The sequence below is a fragment of the Anguilla anguilla genome, chromosome 2 (assembly GCF_013347855.1).
Source record: "Anguilla anguilla isolate fAngAng1 chromosome 2, fAngAng1.pri, whole genome shotgun sequence".
Classification (NCBI taxonomy): domain Eukaryota; kingdom Metazoa; phylum Chordata; class Actinopteri; order Anguilliformes; family Anguillidae; genus Anguilla; species Anguilla anguilla.
The window spans coordinates 75732412-75748408 of record NC_049202.1 but is presented as its reverse complement, the minus strand read 5'-3'; the positions used below and the strand labels follow the sequence as shown (position 1 = coordinate 75748408).

The 15997-nt window shown below is 50.1% G+C and overlaps 2 protein-coding genes across 2 annotated transcripts; one reads left to right on the top strand and one right to left on the bottom strand.

Annotated features, from left to right (window-relative positions):
• Positions 1-167: 167 nt before the first annotated feature.
• Positions 168-3428, bottom strand: LOC118218170 (baculoviral IAP repeat-containing protein 5-like). The gene is made up of 4 exons (XM_035400630.1): positions 3237-3428; positions 2946-3055; positions 2534-2651; positions 168-1072 (listed from the first exon to the last, which is right to left on the bottom strand). Exons 1-4 carry the CDS (start codon positions 3342-3344, stop codon positions 980-982), a joined length of 429 nt encoding a protein of 142 aa, XP_035256521.1. The 5' UTR covers positions 3345-3428; the 3' UTR covers positions 168-979.
• An 81-nt stretch (positions 3429-3509) lies between these two features.
• faap100 (FA core complex associated protein 100) lies at positions 3510-13085 on the top strand. Its single transcript, XM_035400643.1, is given in 10 exon segments — positions 3510-3945; positions 4507-4625; positions 4991-5162; positions 5447-5589; positions 5591-6153; positions 6507-6663; positions 6783-7656; positions 9114-9230; positions 12277-12363; positions 12871-13085. Coding segments are annotated over 10 exon segments (2517 nt in total). The 5' UTR covers positions 3510-3789; the 3' UTR covers positions 13000-13085.
• Positions 13086-15997: the final 2912 nt, after the last annotated feature.

The window sequence follows — 15997 nt, the reverse complement described above, 5'->3', positions numbered from 1 at the left end:
TTACGTATCTATAGGGTGCATATCTATAGGGTGCTACCCCAGGGGGTAAGCATTTACCTTTCACACTTTTCAGACCTTTATTCCTAAAGTGAGCAACAAAACCAACTCTCCAGTTGGAAGAAAAACCTCACTGTTATTCTTCAAATAAAATCTCATCCAGCCAAATAAAAAATGTAAATCCATTTATTCTGTATTCTCTTACCTCAACTCCAGATTAAAACCACAGCACTTTTCTAAACACAGGATTAGTCACTGACATGATCATCATACAGGGAAAGTCTCTTTAGTACACACAAAACCTGTGTTGAACAACAAGTACTAAAACTGCAGAAGGAAAAAGAGAAAAGAATAAATCCCTTTAAATTCAGTGGTCAGGTTATAGGAAGGTGAGGCCAAAATGCAGCTTTTTGACCATGTGTTTGGATGTCATATCCAAAGTAAAATATGGTTTCAGATGTTCATGACTGGACTGCATCCATGGGCTCTTAAGACTATGGAAATGGTCAATGTGACCACAAACTGGTCAATGTGGCCAGAACCAGGCCAGCAGAACCATAAAGTCCAGCAAGCCCAGGACCAGGCCAGCAGGACCATGAAGACCAGCAAGTATTATCCTCTCCCTGATAAAGGTTTTACAGCTTTTTAGGAATTAAAAATAAACAGGAACTTGAGTAACTTCATTAGTATGGTCTTAAAGAGCAGCTTTAACCATATTTTACATAAGCCAGTCTGAGAATGCCAACCACCCCCCACATAAAAACTAAAATTTACAGAAGAGAAGTTGTTTACAATTCTTAAAAGAAAATCTTACAAAAATTTGAAATTTGTAAATTCCTTTTGGAATTAAAAATATTTAAAATATGTACATACAGAATATAAATAAAACCACAGAGGGTCCCAGCATGGCCACACCGCGACAGGCAGCGGAGAGAGAGACACGTGCCCGCCAGCACGACTGTGGGCGGGGCCTCACTGTTGCTCACTCCTCCTCCATCGCCGTCTTTATGATCTCCATCCTCCGCAACTGTGCCGCCTGCTCGAACTTATCAATCACCTGACCACACTTCTTTTTCTGAGGGAGAGGGAGAGAGAGGGAGGGAGAGAGAGGGGAGGGGAGGAGGGTGGGAGAGAGAGAGGGGAGGGGAGGAGGGTGGGAGAGAGAGAGGGGAGGGGAGGGGAGGAGGGTGGGAGAGAGAGAGGAGGGGAGGAGGGTGGGAGAGAGAGAGGGGAGGGGAGGAGGGTGGGAGAGAGAGGGGAGGGGAGGAGGGTGGGAGAGAGAGAGGGGAGGGGAGGAGGGTGGGAGAGAGAGAGGGGAGGGGAGGAGGGTGGGAGAGAGAGAGGGGAGGGGAGGAGGGTGGGAGAGAGAGAGGGGAGGGGAGGAGGGTGGGAGAGAGAGAGGGGAGGGGAGGAGGGTGGGAGAGAGAGAGGGGAGGGGAGGAAGGTGGGAGAGAGAGAGGGGAGGGGAGGAGGGTGGGAGAGGGGAGGGGAGGGGAGGAGGGTGGGAGAGGGGAGGGGAGGGGAGGAGGGTGGGAGAGGTCGGTTTACAGTCTGAATCTCCACCGCCGAATGATTTAAGAAAGATACGAATGCAATGAGTGGTGAAGAATGAAAAGGGCGACATAGCTCAGGAGGTAAGACCGATTGTCTGGCAGTTGGAGGGTTGCCGGTTCAAACCCCGCCCTGGGCGTGTCAAAGTGTCCTTGAGCAAGACACCTAATCCCTAACTGCTCTGGCGAATGAGAGGCATCAATTGTGAAGCGCTTTGGATAAAAGCGCTATATAAATGCAGTCCATTTACCATTTACCAAAAGAAAAGCGTAGAAATCCTGCGCCACAGCAAGCACCCTGTCCAGGAGCACAGTTCATGGTTCAATGTTCCTGAAGTAGTTTTCCACCGCAAGCCCAGATCTGCTACCCAGCCGCCCCCCCCCCCCCCCCCTCCCATATTGTGCAGTATGCTTTTTAATGCCCCCCCCCCCCCCCCCCCCCATATTGTGCAGTATGCTTTTTAATGCCCCCCCCCCCCCCCCAATTCAGACCAAAGTTATGCCATTGGTGGTGTCAACTTCATAATAATGTGGATTTTAAATGGAAAAGATCAGGGGATTGTTTCATGAAGCAAGATAACAGTTCGCTGGATAACTGCACTGAGTAAAGCCTGGAACAGTTCCTTTCACTTCAGTCCATCTTCCAGATTTGGGAGGGTTCCAGGATTTACTCAGTGTAGTGATCAAACTAACTCTACATTGCGGAGTAGAAAGCCACATTTGCGTTTCCTACAGGGACAAAGTTCGTCAAAAGCCAGCCGTTCACGTGCTGTTCTATACCTGGGTGTTATTGAGGGCACAGGCAGTTCAAAAGTAATCAGCTTAGACATTGAGTAATACAACAGATAACATTATTATTATTATTATTATTATTAAAAAATAACATTTTAGTCATGCCATTTGTAATACTGTATGTACTGGAATACATTTTCGAAGTAAACCGCCCGAGACTGGTAACCAGGTCTGTGGTGATCCCAGCGACTTACGATCAGGAACTTCTGTCTGTCCTTCTGAAGTTTAAGGAACTCCTCCACGCTGAGTTCCAACACGTCCTTTTTGAGACTAATGAAATTGCAGGACGGCGAATGAGCTTTGTGCTCTTTTCTGTGGAAGAGAAACCAAAACACTAAGCTAACGTTACAATTAACATACTGAGATGGAATAAAGTGGCTTTCTACGCGATATAGCGAGCGTTTGGCAGAGGATGTAAACAGGAGCCGCCATTGCTAACTAGCACTAGAAGTAGTTGAAGCACCGAGACCATCGCACATTCACATACATACAGGGAAATGTTAATTACCTGAAAAGCATGCAAATTCCCTAACATCATATGCATTTATTGAATAGCGCACGATAAATTACCGGTCGGGTGTTTTTAAAATAAAACGCACAACTTACTCTGGATCGTCCTCCGGTTCCCAGCCTTCCAGCTCTTTATAGCAGAAGAAGCACTGGGCCACGTCCGGGCAGTTTTCCGCGGGAGTGTGGATAAATCCTGCTCTGGCCATCTAGGAACAAATATTATCAGCTGGAGCGTCAGTCGAGCATGTGGCGTCCCTTAAACAGTATCAATACACATGACCTGCTGTAGAAACGTTAGATTGTGGAACACAACCCCAATTCACCATTTTATGATACCTTACCTAAGCTAGCCTGCTAGCGTTAGCGCACGACAGCAACTTTACTCACATTTTCTGGAGTACACGCGCAGCCCTCCTCAAATGGCCATCCCATATATGTTTTCAATCTGTTCTCATAAAAGTACATTTTGATGTGCTCCTCGTTCATAAGCTCCATATCTTTCCCCAGTTCGATTTCCGCTTGCCACTCTTCACTCACTCGTCCTTCACAAAGGTCCCCAGTACGTTTAAATTTTCAGCGGGTTTACTCATTGGAGAGACGTCATTACGCAAAGCGTCACGTCCCTTCGGTTTAGCGATTGTGATTGGCTGAATAACATGCGCGGCACAGTTGGTAGAAGAGGGCATGTTTACAACATGGTTTACTAAGTTGCTACATGTAGCTAAAGAAAATCAGCATTATTTAGGAAGTTATATAACATACAACTAAAGTAATTCAGAATTAACAGAACTGACAGCTTCATGGTGGCTAACTGCTATGCAAGGACAGCTGGTTAATTCTGCTAGCAGAGGCTGCTGGCTTGCATATTGGGTTTAGGCTTAGCCGAGTAAAGTCCGATCTAGCTGTAGGTGAGCGCTGGATAGCTAGGTACTTTGTGGCGATGACAGGAATGCGATGTTCGGTAAAATCTCTGGCGGAGTTTCAAGCTTCCTCCAAACCTGCCCAGGTGATCCGCTTTGGGACGGAACCCAAGACCGTCATCAGCAACGGAACCAGCCAGGTGTTCACCTGCAGTGGTTTGGAGCGAGGAGTGACGGCAAGTGTCAGATAATGACATCACTACTACTAATAATATGAATGATAAAAATGTACATGATGGCAAACGTAGTTTTTAAACGACTATGGTTAGTTTTACACTAGCACAGGTTGCTAACGTGATATTAAGAATGTTTGTGATGTTTGCTATCAGCTAATGTTTTATGAAATGATTCTGAGTGTGTGGATCTGGTTTACTGTGCACTTATATCGCTGTTAGCATTGCGTCAAGAGAGGTTCTTTCATGTTTTTCACTGTCACACGGTTCTCCTTATCTGAATATGGCCCGTCAGTCTGTAATTTAATCCATCAAAACATTTTTATAAGGGGATAATTTGCCGTACAGCACTTCACAGAAGATGAAGCTTTAGGTGAGCGGACTGATTAAAAGTCCCTTCATAGTGTGCACTGCTATTCTGACATAATGTGACCTTTAGAGGCTAAATTATCTTTCAGTAGACGCGAAGTTTCTAAATAACAACGTTTAAGAGCTGTTTAAAAATCAGAGGTTGCTGTAGGAACCAGAAGCACACGCAGTGAAAACCGCTGTATTCTTCCGCAGGAAACTCATACATTTTCAGGTCGAGTGACGCAGCTAGTGCCGAGTGCTGACGGACATGGAGTTTACGTTCTCTGTGAGCGCGACGGGGTTTACTTTACGTCTCTACCACAGCAGCCCAGGTACATCCCCAAACAACAAAGACTACAGGTCCCTCTAAGCTTCGCTTCATATCAGCAAAACCAACTATGTTTTAGACTGGTGCTGTGGGCACATGCGAGTGGACTGGTGTGCTGCATTTTAACTCCAAATATCGAACAGTGATATATTACTTTTGGTATTATAGATGGCGGTAAGGCTCGTTACTCAGACGTATTTCTGCGGGGTGTGTGGGTTTAGCAGCAGTCATGTTTGCAGCATGTATACCTGTCAAGGTCAATTTAACCGTGCACACTCTCTCACTTACTCACTTTGTCTCTCGCTCTCTCTCTCTCTCTCTCTCTCTCACTCTCTCACTCACTCACTCTCCTCCTCTCCTCTCCTGCAGAACTCTGTCCTCCAGACCCCCAGGGGGCGACTCCCCTAGCCCAGCCTGTTTCAGGGTGGTGTCTGAGTCCTGTGTGATCAGGGATCCCCAGATCCGCTCGTTTGTGGTGACGGAGAAGGTTCTGGTGGCAGTTGCATTGGGAGACGGTGTCTGGCAGTTTGGGCTGTATGAGGTACAGTGTATTAGTATTTGTGTGTGCACTTATGCTAGTCATTCTGTATAAGTCATTCTGTATAAGACTCTGCAAAATATGTGCCGGTGAAGTTATGCATTCAGGCACTGTTATCCACAGAACTGCAAACAGTACACATGCACAGCAGAATATTTACTGAAGCAATTCAGGATAAGTGCATTGTTCATGGGTAAAATGGCTGTGCCCCCACCTGCAAATTTGAACCTGCAGCCCTGAGTTACAGACCCAGTTCCCTAACCATTGTGCTACTCTGCCCCCCCCAGATCCCAGGCGATGCTTCCTCCTGCTACCGCAGACTAGCAGAGCTGAGTGTTCCGGTGGTTTCTGCCGCAGGCCCCAGCGCAGCAGCGAGAGCTGACAGGCAGGGGGCGCTCATGCTCCCTGTACTGTGCTGTGTCTGTGCGCAGGGTGGGAGGTCAGGGGCAGGGGGGGGGTGACGGCCATTTTCTCCTGGAGCCTGTCCTTTTCCGCCTCCTCTTCGGTGTGGACGCCTCTCTCCTCTCCTCTCCCATGATCCTCTGCGGCCTGCCGGACGGGCGGCTCTGCTGCCTACCCCTGCTGCTCCCCGGAGGGTCGGAGGTCAGGGGTCAGGGCCGCAGAGTTAGGGTGCTTCACAGCCTGGAGCAGCCAATCAGGTTCATCGGAAGCTCTGTGGCGATGGGGGGCGGGCCCACTTGCCTGGTGGTGGTGGGGCGGGGCGGGGCGGTGCTGCAGGTTTGGGCAGAGGAGGGGCCGGAGGGCGCAGTGGCTGGGTTTGAGGAGCGGAGGGTGCAGGGGCCGGTGGAGTGTGCATGCGTCAGCGACACACACCTGTACTACAGCACCTGCACGGACCTACTGGCCCTGTCGCTCGCCAGGAGCCCCTCCCCCGACACCGATTCCAACCTTCCCCCTCCTGCGGTTCAGACGCCACTCAGCCTGAACGTCACCAGGGTGATAGGGCTGGCCACGCCCACACAGGACCCCTCAGGTACAGGGCCTTGCTTTCTGACTTCCTGAAGATCACTCCCTGCTTCTCTCACTCACACTTCCTGAAGAGCACTTCCTGCCTCTCTCACACTTCCTGAACAGGACTTCCTGTCTCTCTCACTCAGACTTCCAGCCTCTCACTCACACTTCCTGAAGATTCACAATCTCCTCAGAGTTTAGAATCTTGCTGCTCTGTACAGCAAATGAGGTATATTTATTTGTGCGTGCGTGCGTGCGTGCATGCGTGCGTGCGTGCGTGCGTGCGTGCGTGCGTGCGTGCGTGCGTGCGTGTATGTGTGTGTGCGTGCGTACGTGTGTGTGCGTGCGTGTGTGCGTGCGCGTGTGTGTGTACAGGTGCAGTGCAGTTGCTGTGTGTGTCTCTAACGGGGAGACTCCTAGAGGTGACGTTACCTGAGGAGACAGACAGCAGTTATGCATCCTTGGTGTCTGCAGCGCAGGTGGGCCAGAGAATCTCAGACCTGCTCGCCGGCATCGGGCACGTGGCTCACAGGTGAGTCTGCGCTGGCCACCCTCAGGCATGGTGCTGAGCACATCGTACAGAGTGAGCCTGTTTTTACCCAGAGTGTCCTCCACAGAGAGCAGGATCCCGTCCTTTCTGTTTTTACCCAGAGCGTCCTCCCTAGAGGACAGTATCCAGTCCAAGAGGACAGCACTTCGGAGCCTGAACCACGTCCTGAATGTCTGCAGCCTCCTGCGGCCCAATCAGGAAGGTGAAGACACAGCCCAACAGCAGCCAATCAGGTGTCGGGTGGCGGTCAGGTGGGCCAGCTCCTTGCAGCAGGACTGTCTGATGTTGAGCTGTGTTCTGGAAAACTCCAGCAGTTTTGTTCTGGAGTCAGGCTGGGCTCTGTGCCTGCAGCTGGCACCCCTGTCCCGTGCCACACACACGCAGGGGGGACCCCCCGTCAGGACCTACACGTTCCCCCTAAAAACCCTCACTCAGAACGGCAGCATGGAGGAGACTCTGCCACTGGCGGGAGAGGACGGCTTATCCCTCCCATTGATGGTCCGGAGTTGGCTGGTGTACTCTTTGCAAGGCATGCTGGGATTGCGAGATGCTGGGGGGGATGGGTGTGGCTGTCTGAGCCTGCCACTGAACTGCGGGACCCTCGACTGGTTGGACTGTCTGCACCTGGATTGCCCACCAGGCCCCACAAATGCCCCCGGACCTGGTTCTGGTTCTGTTTCTGGTTCTGGTTCTGGTGCGGATCTGGTCCGGACCTTCCTGAGCTCCCGGGGGGCGGAGCCACGGCAGGGCGGGGCCGCAGGCGTGTCCCAGGGCGGAGCGTTTGCAGCGTCTGTCAGGGTGTCCTGCGGTGGGCTGAAGACCACGCTGGGGATGGAGCCCACCCCAAACGCTCTGCTGGGCTGGCTGCTGTCTGATGCACGCGGGTTCCAGAGGGGGGGCACTCCGGGTCAGGGGTGCCCCCGTGCATACGCCCACGGTCCTGGGGGAGACGCACTGAAGCTGACCGCCAAAGAGGTGAAACACCACTACTTTATAACACACTCTCCGCTCACTGTGTAACACACTCTCCGCTCACTGTGTAACACACTCTCCGCTCACTGTGTAACACACTCTCCGCTCACTGTGTAACACACTCTCTGCTCACTGTGTAACACACTCTGTTCACTGTGTAACACACTCTCCGCTCACTGTGTAACACACTCTCTGCTCACTGTGTAACACACTCTCTGCTCACTGTGTAACACACTCTCTGCTCACTGTGTAACACACTCTCTGCTCACTGTGTAACACACTCTCTGCTCACTGTGTAACACACTCTCCGCTCACTGTGTAACGCACTCTCCGCTCACTGTGTAACACTCTCCGCTCACTGTGTAACACACTCTCCGCTCACTGTGTAACGCACTCTCCGCTCACTGTGTAACACACTCTGCTCACTGTGTAACACACTCTCCGCTCACTGTGTAACACACTCTCCACTCACAGTGTAACACACTCTCCGCTCACTGTGTAACACACTCTCCGCTCACTGTGTAACGCACTCTCTCCTCACTGTGTATCACACTCTCCACTCACTGTGTAACACACTCTCCACTCACTGTGTAACGCACTCTCCGCTCACTGTGTAACACACTCTCTGCTCACTGTGTAACACACTCTCTGCTCACTGTGTAACGCACTCTTCACTCACTGTGTAACACACTCTCCTCTCACTGTGTAACACACTCCCTACTCACTGTGTAACACACTCTCCACTCACTGTGTAACACACTCTCTTCTCACTGTGTAACACACTCTCCTCTCACTGTGCAACACACTCTTGCTCACTGTGTAACACACTCTCCACTCACTGTGTAACACACTCTCTGCTCACTGTGTAACACACTCTCTGCTCTGTGTAACACACTCTCTGCTCTGTGTAACACACTCTCTGCTCACTGTGTAACACACTCTCTGCTCTGTGTAACACACTCTCTCCTCACTGTTTAACACACTCTTTGCTCTGTTTAACACACTCTGCACTAGGGCTGAGCGATATGGACAAAATCAAATATCACAATAATTTTTTTACCAAATACCTCAATATCGATATTGTGATGATATTGTGGGGATGAATATTGGTACAAAATTAGACAATGAGATTTTTGATAAATAATCATCAGTAATGCCTATGTAATAAATAAGTGGGTAAAGGCAAATAATAGAACAGCTAGAACAGCCAGGTAAGTTCAGAAAATTGCATCACTTTACTGTAATGCTGCCTTTAATACCAGGAAAAGACAACAGTCATGCCATATCACGATATTACGACATACAAAATCCCAGACAATGTGTAGTCTCATGTCACGATATCGATATAATATCGATATATTGCCCAGCCCCACTCTGCACTCACTGTTCAACACACTCCTCGCTCTTTGTAACGCGCTGTCCGCTCACTGTTATAAACGCACTCTTCGCTCATGCTGCAGGTGACGGTGAGCCAGGTGTGTGGAGGCGGGCCAGTCGGTGCTGTGGAGCTGAGGGTGGAGAGCGCCTCCCTGAGGGCGGTGTGTGTACTGCACCATGCCCTGCTTCGCCGTCTCCAGGTAACACTCTGCAGGTTCTGAGGGTTCTGCAAGCGGCTGTTAATAACCTGGACTTTTCAGTCAGTTAAACCCTCAGCGCACACGCCAAATCTGGCCAATCCTTGCCCATTTAGGGGGTACCCTATTTAAAGCTTTATAACTCCAGATGTGAACACCACAGACACTTGAAAAATAGCTTAAATGAAGCAAGACATTTGTACAATTTACAGTACTAGCTTAGATTACTTTATGTTCATAATTTTGGAAGAAATAAAGTGCCACAAATGCAATTGTCTAGGCAAAAAAAAAGTATACATGTCCTGGATCAAAAACTTCTTGACCACAAGTTCATAAAATCTAAGGGTGGATATGTAGAACTACTAAAGATCTATGAAGCAAAAACTAAGCAGTGTACCCAGCGTCTCCAAATCTACCCAAAATGTCTAAATTATGCATTGCTGTAAATCACAACATATTCACGTATTTCACTACAAATCAACTGTTTTTACTCAAGAAACTCACTGTTGCATCATTTCCAAGTGGTAATTACAAGCTCTCTATCAGTACAGTGGTCTAAAATATCTAGGGGTCCAGAAACATATCCAAAATCTCTCCAAAAGGGAATATAATGCTTTTTGTCAATTGTAAAGCATATGAATGAGCCCCTTATGAAGGTTTAAGATGAAACATTGATGTCAGATTTAACAATAATGCAAAAATATTGTCACACAATGCTGTACAGTACCTAAATGTGTAATAATTAACTCTTGTATGTATTTATGTACTCTATTCTCTTGTATGGGGGTGGGACGATATGAAAACAATTTTCAACCGTCCATCACCACGTTTTGGCAATGTTCCAACACTCTGGTCATCACTGTTGCGTGCATCACAAAAACTACTAGACTACCAACGAACCCTTACATTACAGTGTGAAATATCCTCATTATAAAATACCACTAACCTATTTAAAGACACTCAATTTAAAAAATAACGTATATAACCGAAATATTTTGCACAGTAATACTTACATAGCAATGATGAAATCTTATCTGTTTTCAGTAGATAGAGACAGAGACAGACAGTAAATCAATGATACTGTTCTATCCGCTTCTGTCTTACACCAGAAAACAATGTCAGATAGGTCTGTCAGCAAACATATGGCTTAGCTATGCCCAGAAGTCCTCAATAATAATAGTATTTTCCAAGAAATTACGAAAAATCGTTGACAACGTTTGGTTAGGTGCAGTGTCTTTTGGGCTGTATCCACGCCAGATCAGGCAATGCGGTAAAACGGCAGTCTTCCCATTCATTTGAATGGGGGCAGTGCGTTTAGGCTGCGGCAGTGGGGACCGCATGGGGCGCAGAAAAAAACCGTAGCGGCCTGCGGCAAGAAAGCAGAACCAGAATCAACTTTTGCCGGAACGCAACCCGACGTCACGCTGCAGTGGCCAATCACGTAAGTTGTTTAAATTACCATGTAGCATTCCGCTGTTAACCGAGCAACTGTCGGATTAATCACTGACGCAACATCGGAATTAAGCTGTATAAAAATATTCGCTATTTAGCAGTTCTTGAATGCTAGTTTATTGTACCGAGCACTATGGAGTTCATGGACCAAACGATGATACTCTCCCAGTTGTGTCCTCGCCTGGTTTATTTTGTGTACCTAGTTTCGATGTCTGCGTCTGGCTGGCAGCCTACGCTGCAGAATAACGATTGCAAGGAGCTTCCTTCGGTTTGTGTTTGTGTCCATTTGTTTGAGTAGGAAACGGAGAAGTGGGGGGGGGGGGTTAAAGTTCACAACATGACGTCACACAAATGGGCCAAGTAGTGACACGCCCACACCTCCGCACAACCCTGCGGCAAGTTGCCGCATTGCCTGATCTGGTGTGAATCCAGCCTTACTGCTACCACAGTGTGAATGCGAAAGTGAATGCAATGATAACAAAACCTTCGATTACGCTGACCTATTAAACGCTATTCCAAAAGCAAAATTAGACATGTTATACATCGTTAGAAAGCTTATACTCTCACCTACTGAATAAATGAATTGTCAATCAAGCCAGACTGTACTAAAAAGGGCGACAATGCCATAAACAACACGTGAGGTATTACGCACAGCTATTTTGGAAGGTACCCAGGCATCACAAATGCGCGTATATTTCACAAACGAATTGTCCAAGACAATATATGACCACTCAAAAGAGACATCTCTACACGTATAACCAACAGTAAGGTTGTATATTTATTCAATATTTAGTCCCAGATATTGACTGTAGAATGACATGGTATCATTTTTTAAAACTTTTTCTTGTTTATTTCGTTATTCAGTGAGCAGTTTTTTCACTGCTGTATAGGCATATCTTAGGGCTGTTGTTGGGTTTATCTTGTTGCTATGACGGAATATGATTTTTGAGTGGTGAAAGAATATTTTTATGAATACCCAGATAGACAGTATTGTCCATTATGTCATGGGTGGGGGGTGTAGTTGCAGATGAGACTGCAGGGAGGGGGTGCGTGTTAAATGAACGACCAGAGCGACAATTGTGGCGCTGCGAAACTCCGTATTCGGCATAGTTGTCGTGTATCATCTACTAATGAAACTAAAACAACACGTTTCTGTTTTTAACTCATACTTTGGTTGCAGTAGCACTGAATGTCTGAGTTTAGTAATCTCGGCACGCCAGCGTGCCGACCACTAGGGGCTTTGCGCTAAGAGGTTAAATGTTATTCATCTAGCGCAAATAACAAAGGATTTATCGCTGTATGCTGGTTTACTCGGGCCTAGACTCCTACAGAGCTAGCCAGAGGCCACAGTGGCCAGGAAACCTGCTGACACCTCCTTAGCTGACATGTAGGGAGAATTCTTGAGGTTTCTTGTGGGGACCCAGGGTGTGAGGTTTCTTGTGGGGACCCAGAGTGTGAGGTTTCTGGTGGGGACCCAGAGTGTGAGGTTTCTTTGGGGACCCAGAGTGTGAGGTTTCTTGTGGGGACCCAGGGTATGAGGTTTTGAAATCTGATCTGAACTGTTTTTTATCTGCTTTGGTTATTTCTCCTTTTTCAGGTTCTGTTTAAGGAGGTTGCCACGACAACAGAGCCCCCCCTGCAATTGCAAGGACAAAGACTCCAACAAGTCTTACTGGAGGCAGAGGTCAGAGGGCAGGGCGTGGGGTCTTACTGCAGGCTGAGGTCAGAGGGCAGGGGGCAGAGTCTTACTGCAGGCTGAGGTCAGAGGGCAGGGGGCGGGGTCTTACTGCAGGCTGAGGTCAGAGGGCAGGGGGCGGGGTCTTACTGGAGGCTGAGGTCAGAGGGCAGGGGGCGGGGTCTTACTGCAGGCTGAGGTCAGAGGGCAGGGGGCGGGGTCTTACTGCAGGCTGAGGTCAGAGGGCAGGGGGCGGGGTCTTACTGGAGGCTGAGGTCAGAGGGCAGGGGGCAGGGTCTTACTGCAGGCTGAGGTCAGGATAAGCAGGTATAGATAGTGGATGGATGGATATTAATATTTAATGTCTTTCTTCTTATTCTTATTATTATTATTATTAGTGCTATGATCAACAGACTTCATCTGATGTTCAGAAAGTCAGGAATAGGTTCAATTGCTGCCATGGCAGGAATGGTTCTGTGGTTGCCTAGCACTAATAGCCCCTCCTCTTGCTCTCAGGCCCTGTGTGAGGAGATACAGGAGTCCCGCGCTCCTGCTGCTCTGGGCGTGGCACAGCCCGAGAGGACCGCCCACAAACTGATCCAGGCCTACCAGCGGCTGAGAGAGGGTCTGCTTCTCTGTCTCTGAGCCACACGGGGGTCCCCCATACCACCCCGTACCCCTGCACACCACCCCGTACCCCTGCACACCACCCCTTACCCCTGCACACCACCCCGTACCCCTGCACTCCACCCCGTACCCCTCCACACCACCCCGTACCCCTGCACACCACCCCGTACCCCTGCACACCACCCTGTACCCCTGCACTCCACCCTGTACCCCTGCACTCCACCCTGTACCCCTGCACTCCACCCTGTACCCCTGCACACCACCCCGTACCCCTGCACACCACCCTGTACCCCTGCACTCCACCCTGTACCCCTGCACTCCAACCTGTACCCCTGCACACCACCCTGTACCCCTGCACACCACCCCGTACCCCTGCACTCCACCCCGTACCCCTGCACTCCACCCTGTACCCCTGCACTCCACCCCGTACCCCTGCACACCACCCCGTACCCCTGCACTCCACCCTGTACCCCTGCACTCCACCCCGTACCCCTGCACTCCACCCTGTACCCCTGCACTCCACCCCGTACCCCTGCACACCACCCCGTACCCCTGCACTCCACCCTGTACCCCTGCACTCCACCCCGTACCCCTGCACACCACCTCGTACCCCTGCACACCACCCTGTACCCCTGCACACCACCCTGTACCCCTGCACACCACCCCGTACCCCTGCACTCCACCCCGTACCCCTGCCCACCACCCCGTACCCCTGCACTCCACCCCGTACCCCGGCACTCCACCCGTACCCCTGCACTCCACCCCGTACCCCTGCACTCCACCCCGTACCCCTGCACTCCACCCCGTACCCCTGCACACCACCCTGTACCCCTGCACTCCACCCTGTACCCCTGCACTCCACCCCGTACCCCTGCCCACCACCCCGTACCCCTGCACTCCACCCCGTACCCCTGCCCACCACCCCGTACCCCTGCACTCCACCCCGTACCCCTGCACACCACCCTGTACCCCTGCACTCCACCCTGTACCCCTGCACTCCACCCCGTACCCCTGCACTTCACCCCGTACCTCTGTCCACCACCCCGTACCCCTGTCCACCACCCCGTACCCCTGCCCACCACCCCGTACCCCTGCACACCACCCTGTACCCCTGCACTTCACCCCGTACCCCTGTCCACCACCCCGTACCCCTGCCCACCACCCCGTACCCCTGCACACCACCCCGTACCCCTGCCCACCACCCCGTACCCCTGCACACCACCCCGTACCCCTGCACTCCACCCCGTACCCCTGCACTCCACCCTGTACCCCTGCACTCCACCCTGTACCCCTGCACTCCACCCCGTACCCCTGCACACCACCCCGTACCCCTGTCCACCACCCCGTACCCCTGCACACCACCCCGTACCCCTGCCCACCACCCCGTACCCCTGCACACCACCCCGTACCCCTGCACTCCACCCTGTACCCCTGCACTCCACCCTGTACCCCTGCACTCCACCCCGTACCCCTGCACACCACCCCGTACCCCTGCACTCCACCCCGTACCCCTGCACACCACCCCGTACCCCTGCACTCCACCCCGTACCCCTGCACTCCACCCTGTACCCCTGCACTCCACCCTGTACCCCTGCACACCACCGTGGGGTCCCTCTTTACCCCCGCAGCCCTCCAGGACTGGAGTTAAACATGCAGCCACTGCGGCCCTCCAGAACTGGAGTTAAACTTGCAGATACAAAGTCAAATGGATCTGATAATCTTACATTATTTTTGTGGTGCAGATTTAACATAGTTTTTACTTACACTGCTAGATCTTTCCTGTGGCGTTATAGGTTGCATGCTTTGTTTAAGCTGTCATTATTAACTACTGGCTGTTACAGTGCAAATACTATTTAGTGTGTGAGGTTACAGCCGTCCAGCAGAGGGCACTAGAGGCACACTTTCACTGAGTTTCCGCAGACCTTGAGTGCCCATGAGAATATACGCTTCCTGATGAGTTGTGGAAAATGGTCCTGAAGAATTTGTGCAAAAAGCCTTAAATGTTTTTCATGTAACTTTTACTGCAAGCAAAAGATGTGCGTCTTTCACTGGCGCTGGGTCATTCACTGTGACTGTGGCAATCTGTGTCAGCAAACAGACTGGCTAGCTGCCTGGCTAACAGACTGGCTAGCTGCCTGGCTTGCACATTGAAGTCCCTGATGACGGGTAATCTCTGCCAAACACATTCAAAAGCATGTCTTGACGCTCACACTCAGCTGTGTCTAAACATGGGCGCTAAGTATTTAAAAAGTGAACTGTGCTCAGCCTGCCTTCTAATGTGAGTGGGTTTTTTAAATAAAAAGGGCCTTTACCAACCATCTATCAGCTGTTTCCTTTTTACATTTACATTTTAGGCATTTTGCAAATTCTCTTATCCAGAGCAACTCACTCAGCTTCCATTCTTTATCCAGAGCAACTCACACAGCTTCCATTCTTTACCCAGAGCAACTCACTCAGCTTCCATTCTTTATCCAGAGCAACTCACACAGCTTCCATTCTTTATCCAGAGCAACTCACACAGCTTCCATTCTTTACCCAGAGCAACTCACACAGCTTCCATTCTTTACCCAGAGCAACTCACAGCTTCCATTCTTTATCCAGAGCAACTCACAGCTTCCATTCTTTATCCAGAGCAACTCACACAGCTTCCATTCTTTATCCAGAGCAACTCACACAGCTTCCATTCTTTATCCAGAGCAACTCACAGCTTCCATTCTTTATCCAGAGCAACTCACACAGCTTCCATTCTTTATCCAGAGCAACTCACAGCTTCCATTCTTTACCCAGAGCAACTCTCACAGCTTCCATTCTTTACCCAGAGCAACTCACTCAGCTTACATTCTTTACCCAGAGCAACTCACACAGCTTACACAGCTAACTTACATCTTACAGCAAAGAGTTTTTTGTTGTTGGAGGTGTCAGATATTGTGTGAAGAAGTACTAACACACATTTCCTCAAATTCTGGTTTAGGTTCATAGCAACCTACTTCTGCAGAGAATTTGGAATGTTTTAGAG